At 40.0% G+C, this 21,235-nt stretch overlaps 1 protein-coding gene across 3 annotated transcripts in view; it reads left to right on the top strand.

Moving 5' to 3' along the window:
• Positions 1-21,235, top strand: part of LOC122411793 (GATA zinc finger domain-containing protein 14-like) — a 33,439-nt gene that overhangs the window by 8,163 nt on the left and 4,041 nt on the right. For 2 of the 3 annotated variants that reach the window (XM_043420835.1, XM_043420842.1), the window contains exon 2: positions 20,847-21,033. In XM_043420835.1, coding sequence (XP_043276770.1) covers positions 20,912-21,033 — 122 coding nt within the window. In that variant the 5' untranslated portion in view covers positions 20,847-20,911. Of the gene's footprint in view, positions 1-18,274; positions 18,497-20,846; positions 21,034-21,235 lie in introns of those variants that run through there. The other variant, XM_043420829.1, reaches the window with a different exon arrangement.

The raw sequence follows: 21,235 nt of genomic DNA, 5'->3' as shown, positions 1-21,235 counted from the left end.
CGAGACTCTCGCGATTTGTGATGTGCCTGCAATGAGAAAAACCGCTTCCTTGATAGTTTTTTTGCCTTCTTTTCGTTTCAACTCTCTCGCGGTCGTGACGGTATTACGATATTGCCTCGCGTTATTTATTTACACATAACTCTCGGCGGTGTTACTGCTGCGATTACGGACTTCATATATGTATATTGTATCGGGTGTCCTGGAGTCGTGCCTGCGCCTTCGAAGGCACTTCGATTAACGCAGATGAGCAGAAAGCGATTAAGCGCGGGCCCACTTTCCGACGAATTGGCTTCAAAACGGAAAAGGTTAATGACCCCGAAGAAGTGGCAAAAAATGGGCGATCGCTTGAACGATCGCGATGTTTTTTTTCAATTTGGGTTTGAGATTCCGCGAGATTCCACAGTAAATTCCATCCCTGCGCATGTTATTTTTATGTTACTGCAATAAAAGTTGGCTTTTCCATGCGTTTTGCACCACGTAACAGACGGTAAATCGAATCGCTGTCAAGCTTTAATCTTATACACGTAGATTACGAGGTTTGCGTCCCTGGAAAATTTATTAAAATTCGTTCATTAGTTCCTGAATCGTAAATAAAAAGGCGGATCAACTTTTTTCCTGCGACAGCTTCACGGAGATGGAGCAGATTCGATATCGATGCATCGATTTTGCTCTCTCTTCTCTCCGTACATTATTCTTTCGGTCCCTCGATCTTTGCAAATGTTGCTTTATTCATGTAGAGTAATTCAGTGAGGACGGAGGCAAGTAGAAGATGAAGAAGATTGCATTCGAGTCTCTTTTCGTCGCCGGCCTTTTTGATATTCAACCGCGCGTGTATGTGTGCCCTCGCATGTGGGTGATTCGCCTCGTTTATGTACGTGTTTCCGATGAACGTGTTTGTCCTGTAAAAGCAAAGACAAGAGACTACACGAGAGTGAAAGTTATGCCGTCCATTGCGGACGTTAGCGGCGCGAGAAGCATCTCCGAGCTATGACCTACGATTATAAATCCGCTCGAATAAAAAACGTCTCGCAGGCGCACTCGGGGACAAGCGCCGAGAGCTTTTGCTGCGCGCACGTGTATCGAGAGCACGTGACAAAGTATGTTTATATGTGTGAATACACGCGGGGATGAAACTCCCGATAAGGAGCTCGTGCTCGTCGAGTTTAACAGCGTTTCGTAGAGAAACGTTCCAGATTATTCGCGTCCTTTTACACGGCTACTAAACTTGTGCGCAGAAGAGAGAGATCAACGAGATCGCAGCTCTCCGTGCAGTGCCTCGAGCCTCGAGTAATATATCGGTGCAGGTATAAAGCACGAATGGGAAGAGGAAAAATACGAATGTGGAAAAAATTAACATCACCGAATGTGATGGCTTTACGCAACGCGCGTTAGTGGATATAAAAAAAACGAGGAATGGAAGTTAAAAATAACCAGAGCACCGCGAGATATTAAACGGAAAGAAAATTGGATCGGAGATTCGAATTTCATTGCATACGTCATGGGAACATGTATTATATGGCGTAATTAACTAGTTTTGCAATATATATTCGTAACGATGTATTCGACTCACACGCGGTGTGATTTGGGTCACTTGCTGTCGATTCGCAGAGTTACGATATTCATTGGAAGAAATCGAGGGAATCGAGAGGATCTTGAAATGCTGCAGGCTACAAAAACATAATAACCTTGACTTTTTACTCTTGTCTACATTCTCTAATAAAAATTCATGGGTAACTCAAGACTTGTAATTGTCCCTGTCGATCATACGAGTGAACCTTCAATAATATCTGACGTCATGCGTTTACAGAATGCCGGCAGCAGTTTTTCATCCTCGCAATATCCCAAACCTGAGGATTCTCACGCAAAACAATGAATCATTAATATTAACAGCTCGTGTTACGTGAAATATCGTACTCTGATCGAATTGAATTAATGCAACAAAATGAAATACTTTCGAATATAGCATCGCATGTGTTCGCCATGTGAATATCTGCGAATGGATCATGGCATTATGCTGCATGGTTTGTAACATCATGATGAAAGTTTGCCTACGACGAGGGTCTTACCGCAGTGGCAGAAAAACCGATGGAAATATTTGCATTTCATTTTATGAATTTCGTCGAAAATCGACTGCGTGATGAGATTTTCTTGAATTATTACGTTCTGAAAAAAGGGCTTTTGCCCTTCGAAGTCACCTTACGTTGCCAGGATGTAAAGTATTTTCCTGCGTCACTTCGGTTTTTTACGAGCTGTGCGAAAAGATTCGAAAATGAAACAAAGATTATAGTTTAAGTACCGCAAGATTTGCAACTTGAGTTTCGATTATTTCACGCGATGAAACGTTGCAGCTAAAATGTGTTGAGTTTCAAATGATAAGATAGGTTCGTCAAAAATATTATAGGAACGAGAAATTTTTGACACGCAGTCATAAAACAAAGCCAATTACAATAATGAGTAAAAAATCTTTTTCTTACGTTTTTCGTCATTCGACTTTCCTCAAAATCCATCAAATCCAAACTGCTTTAAGGGCTCTCGGTTCGTGCCAGCTCGTTCGTTGTTTTGCTTGAGCGTGAACTGTTTCCTCTATATTTTCGACATCGTCGAGTTTGTTTACCTTTTTTCTACTAGTTGAAGAGATCGAGCCAGTTCCGTCAATTCAATTATCCCAAGACTCTTGTACCGTTACTCGAATGCCTCGTAAGTGAGGCAACTTTGCTGTGGCTAACAAATTTATGGGGTCCCACATTTTGTGCTATACGTGCGGATGAACAAATTCCGACGATTCCGGGACCCTGTTCACAGGAATCGATTAATAAATCTTTAAATATATCTTCTGTTTGTCTATCGTTTGCGTGAACCGTCCCGTTTTCATACGCGAAACCGAGTCCATCGAGGGATACGAGGAATTCATATTTCTGTCGAGAAACATTGCGCAATGAAATTAGAAAAATAAACATCGCGTTCTTTCAGTAGTAAAATAAAAATAAGTATACACATGAAAATGTTGACGAGGCATGCATAATTCTTGGTTAATTTGCTTCGAATAGTGGCCCATTAAACGTCAATGGTACGTTGATTATGATGTTGCGAAAGGAGTAATTTTTTATTGAACAATTTGGCTTATTTTTTTATTAGACTCCCATTAAATAATGGGGAATTTTGCAGTACCTCTGAACGCTTTGTATTCGCTGTTACTGTGGTGCATACTATACACGTTTCTAGTTTTACACACTATGAATGCCGAGAGCTCGGCATAGGTCCATCTCGAGTCTCCCTCGCGCTCGTGCTTGGGATTTTGCTTTCACTTTCTCACGTGCACGAGAGCGGAGATGTACACCAACATCGTGTGCCTCCTACCAGAGCCACTACAAGCGTTCGAACCGCGAGGCCTTTTCGTCTTCCTCACGAGACACGGCTCCCAGCCGAGGAGGAGCATCTTCGCCAAAGGCGAATCTTTGCACGAGCTAACTCGCCTTCCTGAGCACAGTGTACGCGCGTTGGAACGTATCTCGTGCCTCGCAATATACGTATGGGCCATTCCTAATCGAAATTAGTTTTTATTCCCTTTCAATTCATTCTCAATTTACATCGAATTTCATGGTTGCTCGCAGGAGAAACTCCCCGTTGGATGAATCTTCGCACACGGAGACGTATATTACGTGCGAGAATAATCCGTCTGCGCATTCGCTTCTAATTCACGTCAAATTTTATTTCCTCATCGATTATTTTGTCTCATAACAATACCAAGTAAGAAAACGATAGGAAAGGGACCATTTTCGTTTCGATTACCCGCAGAGAAACCGAGGCTACACATTTTTTCGTGCAGATCAACGTGTGCTCCGCCTTTACATCAAAATCGAATGAAACAATCTGCTCACATACCGTTGCAATCGGCATAAAAGTCGCACGGAGAGGTCAAAATAGTAAGAATTACTGTGCCGCCATAGTGTAGGGTTCTATCGCCCATTTTGGAGGTTTTTACCAAAAACGTTGTAATTTTCGTGTCGTTTCTAAACAAAAATTTCTGCAATTGCTTATTTTACAGTTTAGCATAGTAAAATTTCGAGAGCTCGAATACCAGTATCGCCGATCCGCCGAAATGTTTGAAAATTTACTACGATACACAGCACAATTTCATTCGCGCTTGAATATTTACACGGAGAGAAAAAAACTAAAAATTACTAACATACCCTAACCATTAGTTAGGGTTCAATATCACCCAGAATTTTGGAGGTTTTTACCAAAAACATTGCAATTTCCAAGTCAATTTCGAATAAAAACTTTTCAATTGCGTATTTTGCTCTGACAAAGGTTCAGACTGTGCTATTTTTTTTTTTTTTCCTACGTAGTTGATCGAGGAAACGTTGTAAAATTTATGTTGACCGGATGATGAACTGTAAAGTAGAATCGAAATTCACAGTTGAGCATAGTCAAATTTGAGGAGCTCGAACACGCTTGTACACTAATATATCGATACACACGTGTATTGTCATCTATGTTATCATCATAGTAGTTTTTACTGAAATTATTTTTCTGTGTGAGCGTTCTTAAAAACGAAAAAATTGAAATTGTGAGACTCGTGAATAGAATAATTTTTGGACTCCAAAGCATAACTCCGAACGAAATGAATTCATAGGGAATTTCCCCGGGGAAAATCGTACGAAAATTGTGATGCGAGTTCAAATTCGTCCCGAACACTGTAACCATAGGTTGCCACGGTATAAAGCGTACCGTCGTTTTTTTCCATCGCCAAGAAGGAGACAGAGAGAGAAGGATTGAAAAGTGGTATTCCTTGACTTCAGGGAGGTGTGTTTGTACACCTTAGCGTAAAAGGCTTGAGCGTTCGTTGACCGCAATCGAATACGGCACCATTGATCGGTGCAAACAGATATCATTTTGTGATTTAGCTTGCAACGTGAAAATTTCTATTCGTCCACAAGATCCGTTTGCGAATTTTTGCACAGGACTTAACTCGAATTACATAGCCAGTGAATTCCGTGATATATTCCTCGTTGAAGAAGTTATTCGCAGCAGCATTATCCTCGTGCTATTACTTAGCCTGTCATTACGCCAACACCTCGAGGTGGAATTTACCTGACAGCGGAGAGCATTTGCACAAGAATATTGGAATTATTGACTTTTTTTTTATTCTCGGACTCTGCAGATTCATGCACTGAAAATTCAGTTAATTAAGTCTGCTCGGTGTCTGGCGATCTCTGAAATTACCGGATTGTCATCGAGGACGGTGGAATCCATTCCAAACGATCTTGATACGCGGCGAGGTTTCAGAAAACCAACTTTTCTCAAGTATTTTATCCAAAATTAAGAGTCATTGAATCGGAGCATAAATAACAGTTGGAATTAATCGTGCAATCGATTCGATTAATTCTGATACTTTGAGAAAAAAAATCGCTGCAACAGCTAAATGTCTTTAGTTGATATTTTTGTTGCTTGATCTAACTAACATCCGCTCGCGATAAATAAGGAATAGTTCATTTATCTGAATCACTAAATTTCTTTTTATGTGAGTTTATCTTTTGTTCGAAAAACTCGGAACATTTGTTTACTTCTGCTTCATTCACATACACTTTTAATACTAGTACGCCTATAAGACTTGCAATCTTTCTATTTTCCTCCTCTCATAATAGAGCATAAACCCTCAATCTTGGCAACTCAATTGAAGGTTTTCTTATCGCAACACAGTCTACGGGGATTCGATACACAACTATTTTTGTAGCAAGAGAACATTTTTCAAGTGTTTCAACCAAATTTTTTTTCTCAGTTCAGCTACCTCGATGCGAGGGACCGAAAATCCCGTTTGCGAAGAAAATTTGTAGCTATCAAGGCCTCAAATCAACATCCGATGTTTCAGTGCTCGAATGATGAAACAACTTTCTTTTCGTTTGAATTTTCTTCAGTTGGGTAATTTTTATCGTTTGTCTAAAATACCGAATCTTCATGGCCAATAAATCGGCTAAATAAAAAATTTCAAAGGAGGCGAAACGAACGCGTGTGTTTTAATATCGAATCGATCAATGGACATTTGATTGGTAAGATTCGAACCGAAGATCACAAGGACAAAATTCGAAAACTCATCCTCCACTGAATAAAACATGGAAAAATGTTTATGCCACACTTGAGGAAGAGTTTCTCGTGGCCTGCCGAACAAATTTCCTGAATTCCGTGAAGATGATTTTTTCCGTGAACTTTGACGGTTCTCATTTGCCACATAACTTCGACGCGAGTTTCTTACGACGAAAGTATACCAAGCGAGAACGACAACAAGTTTATGGGTTGCATAACACTTTCGCTATAATGAGATAAATTGCTGCGGGTGTCGAGGGAATCTTCAAACTTTCTGTGACCGTCTCATACGCATTCGCGTTCATTTTGTAATAATTAGACCCACGAATATCAGATCGTGTCCGCGAATATGGAGTTTTTCCATTTTTCTAAATTCCGTTCTAAATTTTTCGATAAAAACAAGAGAAACTTCTACACACAGCAGGAAAGATTATATCGGCCTTGGCTCTAGTTACGTTTCCTACCAATTTTCAGATAAACTCACGCAGTTTTGTCATTTGAAAGAAATTTTGAACGTGAAATAACGTGTGATTAACGTACCAACTCGGTAGCAAAGACAAATCTGCATAAAAATAATTAATGTGCGACGTCATTGATAGAAATAAATGCTTCACATTGTATAACCATAAAAATCTAACGTGAAGATTCAGCGGATCGAGACCGCGAGTTACCGTGACAAGGGATTCAAGATGCGTGTCCAATTATAGAGTGTCATTATTGACCGTAAGTCCGAGAATTCTCGCCTCTGTGACTTCGGGTAATTAGTCTTGGTAGTTAACCGTGCCCTTTGAAGGTATTTGGTTATCCTTTCCTCTCTCTCTCTTTCGGAGCTCGATCTCCGAAAATTTCAAACGTTTTTTATCGACGCCGCAATTCGAAGGGAGTCTATATAAATTATAAGACGAAGAGAGACATCAACGGAACAAAAGAGCCGAGAAATTCAAAGTATTGCCGAGGCAATTATATTTCAGTCGAAGGATTCGAATGATTCATTAAGTGAAAGAAAGGAGCAAATTTGAGACGCGAGTCGAGGAGCTTCAGTCATTTTGACACAGTGGAAAGTGATTTCACGAGTTTCGGAGACGACTGCGTGCATTCGAGCGCCCATCGGGCCTCCGGTTAAATAAATTTCTCAGTCCCCATACATTCAACGAATACTCCAACCTTTTAAACAATTCCGCCGAATTTTTTAGTCTCGTTACGTAACTATTCTATTAAGCGATTCCTCGCGGTGACTCGGGTCTCTTCTCATCCAACGTCAACGAACGATTTCTTACCTACTGCCTCGAACTTTGCTCCACCGAAACATCGGATTGCATATTTCAACGCAAATGAACCGGCCCCAAAGACCGGCATTTTCCTCTCCTCATAATGGCGAATTTTCCCCCCATATGCACCTCGTAAATGAGATGCCGACCTGCGTATCCGCACCGCGAGATATAAATCTTATCGCGATGCCCGTGGGACGCATGATACACGCACGCACAGTCGCGGAGGCAAAACGCTGCGTTCAAAAAATGTTACGAATCCCCGTGCTGCGCGCGGGACCGAAGGAGTCCCGGACGCGAACACACAGATATCGAGTGTCTGGGAACGGAGAGAATGTGCGGAATAAATTCAACATTACTTTCACTACTGCCGTCGTCTTAAGTTGGTATAGCGCTCCGGGCGAAGAAGATCTCGAGGACGTGCATGCAAGAAAAAAAACCCTTGACTCGAGTCCGAACGGATAACACAAAAAACAGACACATAGACGGAGACGACGTATTGAAAAATAATATGAAGAAACACATCTCGTTATAATATTCGTGTCCCAAGGCTGAGCCAAATGAGCCGCGTGTACGCAGAATTCAAATTATTTCTACGACTTGGATGTGTTTGGGAGAAATTTATACATCGAGCGATGCGCTCGTGATTACGTATAAAAAGGTGAAAAATTAACGGCGGTGAATCAGAATGCAAAATCGGCGAAAATCTTGAACGCGCCGCTTTTGAAAGCCTCGGTATGAAGGAAAACAAACAAATATTGCACCTTTTGTGGTTGCTGCACGAGCAAATGTGTAGCTGACGGAAGTGAGGTGTACTCGCATATACTTGGCACCTTTTTGCATCCGCTTGCTGGCGTTCTCGCAGATTGTGGCAACACCTGCGAAACACTGCACCGTAAATATAGTACCGATCTACCGTGTACTGTTGTTCGCGTATTATAAAACTCGGTCGTTTTAAAATATGAGAATAATAATGAATCTCGCGAGACGTAACAGCTGTTTTCTCAAAATAGAGAGACGAGGAACGGAATTATTTTTCGTTTTTCAAGTCTCTGTGTGTACCAACATCAAAGTCGATTGATCGAAGAGTTGACCCAATTAATGAGTGATGGACGAGTATGATGATCGATCACGTATATGAAACTCCATCCTCGATTGATGGGCGCACGTGATGTTACTTTGCACGTAACATTTTAATTTATCTAACCAAGTTTTTATCGTCCCGACAAATAAGGTTATAAGATTCTCATTACAGCCTCTACGGGAACATTAAATATTCGATGAATTATTTCTTCTTTCACTATTTCACTATTTCACTATTTTTTCCCTTTCATTTAACGAAAAACATGAAATTTCGTGTCTCTCTTCGCTCAATGTAACTCCAAATCAGACTTCAAACGAAGATTTTTCTTTCATCAGTAAAAAAGCGACGAGAAAAGTGCAGCCGAAAGCATCAGCACTTGTTAATTAAAGTACTCATCGCATGCGGAAAAATAATTAATAGCAACGATGAACGACCGCTTTAAAAAACGAACGGAAATGAATTTTCGTCTCTGTTTTCATGAACGTGAAAACCTGAATTCAGGCAACGCTGAAAGCGGCGTGCATCAAGCATACGCGAGGCGAATAAATTGCTCGGATAATTTGAAATTATAAATCAGGATTGATCCATCCGTATAAAATCAATTTGCACACGTAATGCAAGTATATTCGTAAATCGTGCAAGATGAATCGTCCATGTAAAACCAATCAATATATTATCGTAGCAGGAAAAAAATAGCCGAACAATTTAATCGGAATACGGAAGTGAGATATTAAGAGGATCGGATGAGTTTCTCGACAAAAACGTAAACAGGATCAAGTCGGGCGAGAGGTAATTATTGATGATCGGACGAGAAGAGCCATCACGCTCGTCATTTATACCTACCCCGAATATACTGATAGTCGATAGAGCTCACTTGTGTAAATACATGCAAAACGAGGGTATTCTATAGAGCGGCACTTTATAAGCTTCTACTCAAAGGATGAAGCAAAAAAAATGATTCGTGCCGATCTCTGACCTTTACCACTTTCTCCAAAGCTCCGAGCGGCAGAGATCCACACATACTAGAACCCTGCTGTTACTGTTAGCTACTTCTTCGTCATTTTATTCTCTAAACTCGTACCCGATCGGGCCCTGTCAATGGAGAAAAAACGGTGTCTGTGTACGTGGCAAGGATTCCTCGAGAGAGCATATAAATAAATGTGCACGAGCGTTTGACCTTTACAGGGAGATTGGAATTCCTGAACTAGCATTGTCAATATTCTTTAATAAAATGCATGCTCGAAGATACTTCAAAGACATCGATTCAGCAAATATTAAGGAAGTTGAGGCATTAGAATGAAAATGATGTCATCGCTTTTAAACCGATTGCATCTTATAAAGTGAAGTGTAAAAAAAAATCAGTTAAATTTTCAGACAGTTTAGGAGCATTGTTGCTGAGAAAAATCAATAACAATTTGGGCCAAATAACATGTAATCTTATGGAAGTCAAGACACATTCAGTGATATCTCCGTTAAAAATGATGCTAAAAATATGAAATTTTTTGGGCAACATGAGCAAGGCTTGCTGAACAATGTCAATTTTTTTCAGATTTATTAGGAAATTTGCTGAGATTATATTAATAATAGTCTGTTTCCCGTGCAGTTTTTTGAGGCTAGGATCGTCACCGTTCGTGTTTTTGATTGAGCTTTCACCAGTTTTTCGTCTTTTTTCCCCAACTTTTCTTTAAAGTGTATGCAACATTGTCAAACTGTAAACTGGCCTAATAACTTTTGAAAGGTACAGGTCATAACTTTTGGGTAAAAAAAATGACTGTACAGCCTCAACTTCCTCAAAGATAACATATGCAATTCTATTTGTACGTGTTTACGAAAGAAATTTAATCTCTTTCATCGGGCTCCATGATCGACTCGAATACGAGCTTGTGTTAAAGAGAATTTTACTCACTTTGTCCGCTCTATTTACAAAACTCCCCGCTTACTTACTACATATTTTTCTTTTTCGTATTTTTTCTTCAATCATTCTTTTCACTTTTACAACGACGCTGACGTTTCCAACGTTGGAGTCCAACGAAACGAATGAAAACAAAACGATTTATCCATCAGTTTTTTATTTCACGAATCATAATTGTGTAGATTGAAAAGCTACGAAGTACAAATTCGACGGAAAATAAATTGGAGAATTACTGGAATTATTCAACAGTTTTTGGATCATTTCGTTGGACTCCGACGTTGGAAACTTCAGCATCATTCACTTACATTTTTCCTCGTCATCCATTCATATCCTCTCGCACATACTCATACACAACTCTTTACTCATTTTTCCTTTTAGAGCTTCATTTATTTTCTCTTCCACTCCTTTTCCCACTGTTTTATACAGCCATCTTTCTAGTCCTTCTACCTCTGCCTTCCTCGCGACAATCGATTTTATATAAAATACGAGTTATCGCGATTACGTCGTGAAATGCATAAGTATCCGTGACGCTGAAGTTTCCAACGTTGGAGTCCAACGAAATGATCTAAAAAAACTCTCCAATAATTCCAGTAAATCTCCAATCTTGTTCCCTCCCGAATTTCCAATTCGTAATTTTTCAAGCCACATCAATAATTCGTGAAATAAAAAAGTAATGAATTACAAATCTTTTTTTCGTTCATTTCGTTGAACTCCAACGTTGCAAACTTCAGCGTCGTAAGTATCCTTGTGCACTGCTGCTTTCGTAGGAGGCTCCCCGATCGTGCGAAAAATCGGTGATGAAGCCAATCGAGTTTTCCTCAAGGCATCGCACTTTCTTTCCTACTCCATAGCACGGACTTATTAGTGATCATCAATGAACTGTCATCGCAGTTTTGGAGCTGTCTGCAGCTATGAATTTGTGTACGGTGAGAGAGACACGACGGACGTTCTACTTTGAAGGTGATACGGCCACGTTAGGTTTCATTGCCGAGTTCGTTTCTTGCTGGGATTGTGCCTCAGGTAGTATATTGCTCAGTGTGAATCATCCACGCTCATCTTTCCGGATGAATTTTTATCAAGTGGGAGGTACGAAAGGTGTATGTAACTCGTCACCCTGTATATATTACTTGTAACCTCTCGACGTGACGAATATCGCGAAGAATCAATGTTCTCTCAAGACTTTCTCCCTCAGACATATGTAATACCGGATGTGTACACGGAGTGATTGCAGAACTCATCCATTCGATTATTCGTCTCGCGCTTATTCTCATACGCGAGGATAAAATCATCGCGAGTATTATTTCAGTTACGGGCTAGCGTCGACCATCGACGATTTTCAGACTGCCGTTGCGTTGTTGCAGATCCTCAATTCGATTCAGGACTCGCAAGGAGACTTTTTTGAGCTCGGTTCATGAGGGTGGACGGATCGGAGAATCGAATCTGAATTTTGATTTACGTTTTTACTGTGCACGATTGTTCGAGGACTTAACGAATGGCGTTGGAGTCCAACGATGGACTTCGACCATATGTTTAGCTCCTGAAAAGGTTTTCGCAAGCTTCTCGATGTCAAAATTATAAAATTTGACGTCATTTTGCCCATTCGAGCGAAAATTGAGTGCTCGAAATCTGGATTATATTGGATGAACTTTACGCATTATCGGGGCTAGAAAAATCTTTTATTATCTGTGTCGTGTGCGATTCAAGATAGGGGCAAAAAATAGGATGTTCGAGATGTACAGATCTGTCTTGATCTTCTGAGAGAAAGAGAAGCGCGAGGACGGAGAGGGAGAATAGCTCGCCTGAAGACAACTTTCGCCCTCCAAGGCTGAGAAGATTCCTGTGTCAGTTCTATCGCGCATATATATGTACAAACGTACATAGCGTGTATTAGAGCCTCGACGTACACAGTTCAGTCATTGTGAATCCCATCGGATGGGACGAGAAACTGGAATGTGCCATTGCCCACCTCCTTCCAAACTAATGACTCTTCACTTTCCGGTCGATTATCCGATTTGTGGCATTAATAAATGTCACGAAATCGCTGTGATAAACGCATCGACGAGAAATCGTCATTATCCGTTCTCAAGTCACGACCGGTCTGGAGAGATTAAAGAAAACTCGCTAATTAATACTGTTGGCAAAAAAACGGTATCACTGTGAGGTACAAAAACGTGAACTCGCGATGACCTTATAATAGTCGGAAGAGAGAACGACGAGCGACCATTAAGGATTCTTGCGTCGAGTGCTCGCGAGTCTTTCGAATAGCACAACCGTTGAAAAATCGTTTTTATAAGTTTTGTGAAGGAAAGTGAGGTCGATGACGGCGTAACCTGACAAAATTTGATCGCGTTGTTAGCGGTTTTACAAATGCAAGAGCCTGATATACGTTTTGGGTTATCATTACCGAGGCATTTCTTAGTTCGATTGAAAATGGAGCTTACAAAATCATCCTCATAAGCGTGGAAAAGAAAGTGTGGCTTGTAATGGTGGATTACAAAAATTAAAACCACCGATGAGTAAAACGACGTGCTCACGACGGAATCTTTATTGGATTGCAATTGAAACCGTTTTTTTTCTGTCGAGTGCAGTCCGCGGGATGATTTTTCTGATGGATTAATGGCAGCCTGATTACCGATTTCTCGAATGTTTTTCCTTCTCCTGTTGGCCTTAGAAGATAAAAGTACCAATATTGTTTCATCTTAATTGTGGTACCCAATATTAAAAAACTGTCCAACTGTCCAACGATATGAACGCAAAAAAAGAAATCGAATTTTCCAATTTTCTTTCCTCCTTAATTTGCAATTCGTAGTTTTTCAACCTGCACAAATGATTTGTCACATAAAAATTGGAGGGTTACAAATGTTTTTTGTGTGAATGTAAAAAACTTTTTTCGGAAAACCCCGTTAGTTTTCTTGGAGGATCATAAAGTGTGTGTTCGAGATTTCAGATAGGAAATTCGAACAGTTTTAGATTCATGCAATACCCAGAAGAAATTTTCAAAACAATTGGAAACGCGATGACTCCTGCAAAGAGTTTCAGTCGCGGTAGCGATTTTCTAAACGTCATCGTTGAAACACGCTATTCTGAATGACATAATTAGCCACACAAAACCATTGCAAACTATTTCATAAATGATTTCTGTTAAAAGAATATTGAAGCACTCTAAAAGACTGAAATTCCGATTACGATAAGGCAAATTCAATGAGATCAAGTGAAATTTGCGAGGAAATATGAGAACGCTAGGGAATCCCGATCCACCAACAATTTTAACTTATAAATGATTAGTTTCCTTCTGTCAAGTTCATTATCCATGATATTCTCCTGGCTCCAGCCGATTTCCGCTACCGGTATTGATTAACTGATGGGAAGTACAATAAACTACGTTTCCATGAATCAGCACTTTTGACGCGAGCAGCGACTATCAAGACTGATCAAAGAGCTATTCGTCTTTTTCTTACGGGACATTTGAAGGAAAAAAATTAAGTGAGCATCCAAAAAAATAATATGACTGTCAACAATAATTCAGCATCAATCGACCATCTATTTTATAGCATTTTTTCAAAGTAATAAAACCCGTTCGTATTGGAGCTTAGTTTTTTGTTAAACTGTAATAAGTTGTTGGCAAACATGCTCGAACAGTTTTTGCTGCTCGAAAAGTCGATTAATTCAACTTTGATCTTCAATTACTGGGCCGAAAACAAATAATCGTGCGATCTGTATGATTAATGATGTAATGCAATGCCATCAACTTCGTTTTTTTTAGATTCTGTTGGAACATCGTTATACAAGTTTGTTCGTCATTATCCTTCGGCTCTGGATACTCGTCGTATCACAATTCGTTTCTCTACAATCAACGATTAATGTTCAGTTACATAACTATTAAAAATCTCAAATCCGGACTGTTTTCCGTTAACATAGTAGTTCACTTTTGAAGGCCCGACTTCCGACTGACTGAAAGGACTGCGCTGCAATATTCCCTTGAGGTCAGAAGAACAAAGGTATCGAAAATTTGACAATCATCATTGTGCAGAGACGAAGCAAAATGCCTTGCAAACTCGGATAGCAAGATCTTCCTTCGTTCGAATAAATATTTTTTTTTTCGGAACGACCGCAAAGTCCATCGCAAAAGCTCAAGAATAACTCTCGACATTTCGAAGATCGGGTGACTCAGGAATTCACCGAGACCAATGAATTCTTCTCGGTACAATCGACGTACGAATCGATACGTCAATCGTGAAATGGCTCTCTTCTCAAAACAATTGACCTCGAAATTATTCGCTGTTCGAATCTGAACGCGCTTCGATGCAACACTTGGAATTTTTTTCAATTTAAATCGACTCTTAACCGTAGATTTATCATTGGAATGCGACGAATGAAAGTTTTTTATCGAAACATTTCCAGACGAGGTTTGGTGACTATGATTGAAATCAGCTTTCATTGAAAACTCATTAGTAACGAGTTTCACCCGAACGGGTACTCTAATTACAATTTTAATTGGAGTTACTTCGAGAAAAAACGATTTTCTGGTCTCTAATCAGGCACGCGAGGTCGGTACTGGTAAAGTTATTGGAGAATAAAAAGAGCCGTTGTTTCGACTCGTGGTTATTCTCGTTATTTAAAACCGGCTGATTTTTATTCCCGATGAGCAAGTGAGTCGGACACAAATCCTGCTCTTTCTCTCTGTGATTTGTCAGAGTTTGTAATGAGGCTGAGCAAGCACATACACGCACAGTCGATGTTACGAACCGGTCAAAGATGACACTTGACCCTGTGCCAGAAGAGGCCCAAGGCTTCGAACGTGAGAGTTTACGAAAGGAGATGTGATCGGTTTATTTTATATCGACATTCCATACCGATTAAGCAGAGATCGGTACGTTGATCGATCGGTAGAGAATTCTTTTCAGAATACAATTCATTTCCATCCGATCGAAAAATTCATCATTAAAATTATCATTATTTTCATCACGAGACAAAACCTCAAAGAGTCTAGAAAGCAATTCGAACGAAATGAAAGTCACAGCGATTGCTGGTCGATTCTCAAATCGTAGCAAATTTACATCCACGATAAATTTGAGACGGAAAAATAATGTGAATCGCAGTAATTATCAGGAATATACTGTAACGGGAGCCAACCTTTCCTTCCTCCTTATTCTACCAAAATTGCGCTAAAAAAGCTCTGTACCCGCTCTTGGCAACGACGCTGAAGTTTGCAACGTTCGAGTTCAACGAAATGAAGGAAAAGAACTTTTGTAATTTACCAATTTTTTATTTTACGAAGTATCGGTGCAAGTTGAAAAACCACAAACTGCAAATTCGGTAGGGAATGAAATTGGAGAATTACTGGAATTATTGGAGAGTTTTTCTAGATTATTTCGTTGGACTCCAACGTTGCAAACTTCAGCATCACTCCTGGCAAAATCCGTCGGTCGGTCCACGAACCTGCACACTGACACTTTTCCTACGAGAGAGACTATTTTCTCGTACCGAAGAAAATTCTTGTACGCAGGTGTGAGAAAATCTAGGAAAACCTGAACAATGAAAATAGTAGAAAGTTGGAGGAGAGTGTTGCTTTGATAAACGCACTAGAAAGAACAATTATTCAAGATTAATTGGTTGAATGAGCTTTTCAATATGAATTATTAATTCGTTATTTCTCGAGGATGGATGAAAGTACAGCTGCTTTATCCAGCGGTGTAAGAAGTGTGCTACAAGAGAGGTACGTATCAGGTGAATCCTTCTCGATCTCGGATCTCTGGTCGCTTTGTGACCTATGCCGTGACTTTCAACCGGTGATTTTTCGGTTCGTCGGTTTATTCGATCATTCACCGAGTATTCGTGCCTCTCTCGCGCCATGTCGACTCGCAGAGCGAGCAAAAGATGGGCTTAACTAGCTAAGAAAAAGAAGGAGCAGAATGCAGCCTTGCAGTTGCTATTGACATAAGAAAAACTCATTTCGCAAAGCCGTAGACCAAAGTAACGAACAAACGCGATCCCTTTCTTGCACAAATACGTGTATATAAGCACGAAAGGAGGCGGTTAGCGGCGGAGGGATCCAAGCAAACTCAAATTGCTGAAATTACGTATCAGGACGATGTGCTTTTTGCATCGGAATGTTGGAAGGCTCATCACCACTCCCTTGAAAATCATGACGCTGAAGTTTGCAACGTTGGAGTCAATTAAACAAAATGATCTAAGAAAGCTCTCCAATAATTGCAGTAATTCTCCAATTCTGTTGCCTGCCTAATTTGCATTAATTTCATTGGACTCCAACGTTGTAAACTTCAACGTCGTTGAAAATCATTATCTTACGATATGAGTAACCGCTAAAAATTCACCCTTGAAGCCGATTTTCCATTTTCGTTTAACAATATATTCAGGCAAGAGACTCTTGAAACTACGAAATATCTTCGTTTCGAAAGCATTTTCGAATATGAACGTTCATAGAAAAGGTGAACTTTTCCGAGATTCGATTGAATTAAAATTTCACAGCCTCCGATATCATTAGAGTTTGAGAATTTTTCACTCACAATTCTAATAAGCCATTTTTATCCACAAGGAATTGACTCGAAGATTAATCCAGACATTTTGCTGGAACCCAAAACCCTGAAATCACTCATTTTTCTTCAAAAATTTGTAAGCAGCTTTTCAGTTTTTTCAGGAATACTTTTTCAGTTTTTTTTCTGCACTATTTTCCTGTTGAACGTTAGAGTGAAAACAGTGGTATGAAGTCGACGTACTTTGTTGTGGCTCGATTCATCACCGATGAACGGTTTAATGTCGAGATAGACAATTAGCGTGTTACAATGGATTCTCGGACTCTTCGCGGGCGATTAGCTGTGCATAGCTTCTTGTTGGGACGCAGTCAGGATGAATTAAATGGAAAGTGGAAGGTTTGAGCCCTCTCTACGTGCGTATCTCCGTCTCTCTTCCGTTTATCTCGAGAGACTTCCCACATTGAATTACGGAGAGATAAAAATTTCACCCACTCGCCGCGGGATAATTCGATAATTCGTAACGGCCAGCGCGTTTCTGTCATGAATACCATAAAACGCTTGAATGCCTCGGCGTTTTTCTCCATTAAAGTGACTTCGAGTGTATTTTTCGAGTCCGTTCACAAGGTGTGTTTTATAACAACATCTTGGATATCACCTGTTCCCATAAGTACGAGAGAAAAAACATCTTTTATGCGTCGCGAGTTTAGAAAAAACTCACCGCCTAGAAATATGTTGCCGCGGGGCAATGAATTTTATGGGTTTTTTTGCATTCGTCTCGCACACCAACAGCCGCATGCCACGCGAAATAATGAAGGGATGGCACGAGTGTGTTGAAAGGAATTTGGAAAAAGGTACGTCCAGTAGCGAGCAATTAAGAGCAGAGACTGGTGCGGTGGAAAGTCAATGGCGTTTTCCTGCACAATGTGTGTTGGGATATTTCGTCTCAAAGGTGGAAAGGCCGGAGATCGCGAGGAGAAGACGGAATGGGGGGCAATGTGTCGGAAAATTTTCTTCGCTCTTTTTTTACACTCTCGATAACGAGAACGAGCAGAAGAGGAGCGAGAGGGAGGGCAGAGATAACGAGGGAGAAAGAAAAGAGAGAGGGATGCTGCAAAAATAGTGTACGAAGAGTCGCTGATTCTCGTGAAAAACGGAGCGTCGTTGTGACGTAACTGTTCGTGACGTTACGACGTTCGCTCTCCGTGCCTTCTACCCGTACTATAACGCTGTGTATGGCCAACCCCTACTCTCACAAGTCCTTTTACCCATCCTCCCATTCGACCTGATGAACGCCTCGAAAGAACACATCGCCTCTGCCAAAGAGGAGCCTCTCTCTCCTCTGGGAAAAGAGAAAAAGAAAGAGAGAGAGAGAGAGAGAGTGGTTCCTCTTCGGCAGCCCGTTCACCTCTCGTGCCACAGTCGCATCATCGAGTTTCATTGAGACGGTGCAGCAGGAAAAACAAGCTCTTCTGGCCAGTCAAAAAAGTCCCGCGAAGTGTTCAACACCTTCGAGCACCACAAACGTTTTCCTCGTGACATCTACTTATTTTTGTTTCTGTTTATTTCGTTTCTATCGACGAGATTAATCGTGTTCGTTTCATTTGATTATCGAATCTCGAGATGTCCTTCAGGACCTGCTTCGTCGGCGTTTTAGGTTTGTAAATCTGGTGCACGACGATCTATTGCCTTTGGCCAAATTTTTTACATTTTTTCTTTTCATGTACCATTCATTTCGGTGTGAATATATTGGTGCCGACTCAGCAAATGTTTTTTGTACATCTGATTGTTGTGATTAAAAAGAAAAAAAAGAAAAAAAAACAAACCAGAAATTCACTTCGTCATTTCTGGAATAAATGTAACTCAATTTTCTATGATTTTCTCTTTTTGCCCGTTCGACGAACACGTTTTCGCATATTTCTTCATCTGTTTTGAAAATAAAACTGGAAACGATCGAGCAGACTCGCCACCGATTTCCCTCGCTAAATCGGTCGAATTTTATATCCAAAAGTATCAAGATCGTTGCGGAGGATAAAGTAAGAGTAGAAATCAGTGAAAAACATCTCGTCAATAGTAACCATGCAGCTTGATCTTTGTCTTCGAATTCGCTGAGCAGATCCGCTGCCTTTTTTTCCCCATCTACGATTTTTTCCCCCGCGCAACCAGCGAGTTCTCGCGTGTTTTTTTTATCTCGTTTTCCAGAATCAAGAGAAACGTGGAAGTTGGTAAAAAGAAAAAAAATCTCTTTAGCCAACAGACACGCAATTTTCCTCTCGTTTTTCATTTTCAATTAGCCCATTTTAATGGGCGCACGTCTGTTTAAGACTCCTAAAAAACTCACTGTGCAACGAAGCTTTCCGTGACTCGAGACTCTCGCAGTAAATTTCAGAGGAACACGCGGCCTGGGTCATGCGTGTGCTCATGATTCCGTGAACATCTTCCTTGTTATGCAGATATTAAAAAAAGATCGTGAAGGAAGCAAATGAAAATTTAAAGCACTATAGAGGCGTATTGTATCTGCGAATATGCATTCGAACTGAACGTACGTGCGTATAAATTATCCTGTACACGGTGAACCGTAACGAACGAACGAGGACGCTGAAGTTTCCAACGTCGGAGTCCAACGAAACGAATGAAAATAAAATGATTTGTCCATCAGTTTTTTATTTCACGAATCATAATTGTGTAGATTGAAAAAAATACAAAGTACAAATTCGACTGGAGATAAATTGGAGAATTACTGAAATTATTGGACAGTTTTTTAGATCATTTCGTTGGACTCCAACGTTGGAAACTTCAGCATCGTAACGAACGGGCTTCATAAAATTGTCATTGATGTTACGCTAGGGGATTTAGGGACTTTGAAATTTTTGAATTTTTCGGTAAAGCGATTCGTTTTCACCTTTGACATAGTTTTATAAAATAAATAAAAATGAAAATGAAAGACGAAGCTTCTACGGATCGTGGATGGAGGAATTTTTTAACAGTCGATCAACCCCGATTGTTGGTTATCAAAGATTGAACGAAAAATTGTTTAGTTAGGCGAATAAAGAAATAATTGAAGATAATCGAAAAATTAAAATTGTATGGAAAAATAACTTGAAGAAAGAGAACGAGTTTAAAAGCAATGAAAATACACACGTTTACAGGAGATTTTAATCTTAAGTACTTTCTGAACATTTCATTACGTGAAAGAGCCGCTGCTCGTCCTATGTACAAGTAGAAACTGTTGAAAATGCATCGCGAATTTTCCATCGACCGTAAATGTGTAGCTTCCATTTTTTTCTCTCGAATTAACGTTAATAATTCTTGGCGAATATCGTAAAAGGCCAACGCCCACGTTGAAGAGTATTGAAATTTGCAACATGAAAATATAAAAAATTACGTATATAATAAAATTGATGATTATCGTTTAGAAATTCACTGGAACGAGGATTATTTTTCCCTCAGAAAAGCACGAGCCGTACAGATTTTATTATAAATCTCGATAGGATAAAGTATCTTGAATCATGACGAAGGCTCGTTGCAACAATCACACATCTCGGATGTGTAATTCACCGCGTTGCAACACACTTCTCATGACGCAATTTTATTCCATGGTTCGCCAAAAGAGCCTGTGACACGTAGAAAAATTCGATGGAAAAATAAATTGCTGCGGTTGGGAAATCCGTGTATCAATATGCCAGCGTGACTGAACTGGAACTGGAAAGTGTGCGATAAATAGAAACAGGAAAAAAGTGACGTTAAAAAATTCCGAAAGATCCGTACGCGGTGCGAAGAGCCGAGGCACTCGACTAATTGGTAAAAGAAAGAGGTTTTCGAGCGAGAACAATGGTTTCGTATCTCGCGTTCCCTGAATCAAAAGAAACTTGAGGCGCTCGTGGATTAATAAAGCATGAAACGAGAATAAATGAATTTCGCACTCACATTAAATTCGTGTACTCTATAAATTCGCCTGTAGTGTTTATTCATCAATAAATTTATCCATTGCACCATTTTTCATCCAGTTTGTATAGCATGGAGTTGCGTGTTGGGTCTTCAAAGACCGGCGCCGAGATACTCGCAGCAATACATGCCGGATACTTCTTTTACATGCCGCAACAAAATAGTCGGCAGCTACTACGCAGATCCGGAAACTGATTGCCAGTTGTTCCACGTCTGTGTTTCCGTGGCTGGCAGCATTCAAGACTACAAGTGAGTTTTATATTCGTGAAAAAAAAAAAATATATAATTTGAATTTATCCATCGTCGTTGATGAATCGATTGATTCATTTGTCGCGAAGTCTTTTTGAAAATACGAAAAATAATAATGGATTTCTGAAAATCATTATTCCAACAGATAATTCGATCTTTAATTATAAAATTTCTTACAATCGTTCGGTCAATATTTTTCTAA

Source organism: Venturia canescens, chromosome 1 (assembly GCF_019457755.1).
Source record: "Venturia canescens isolate UGA chromosome 1, ASM1945775v1, whole genome shotgun sequence".
NCBI classification, from domain to species: Eukaryota; Metazoa; Arthropoda; class Insecta; order Hymenoptera; family Ichneumonidae; genus Venturia; species Venturia canescens.
This window is presented reverse-complemented; position numbering and strand designations above follow the sequence as displayed.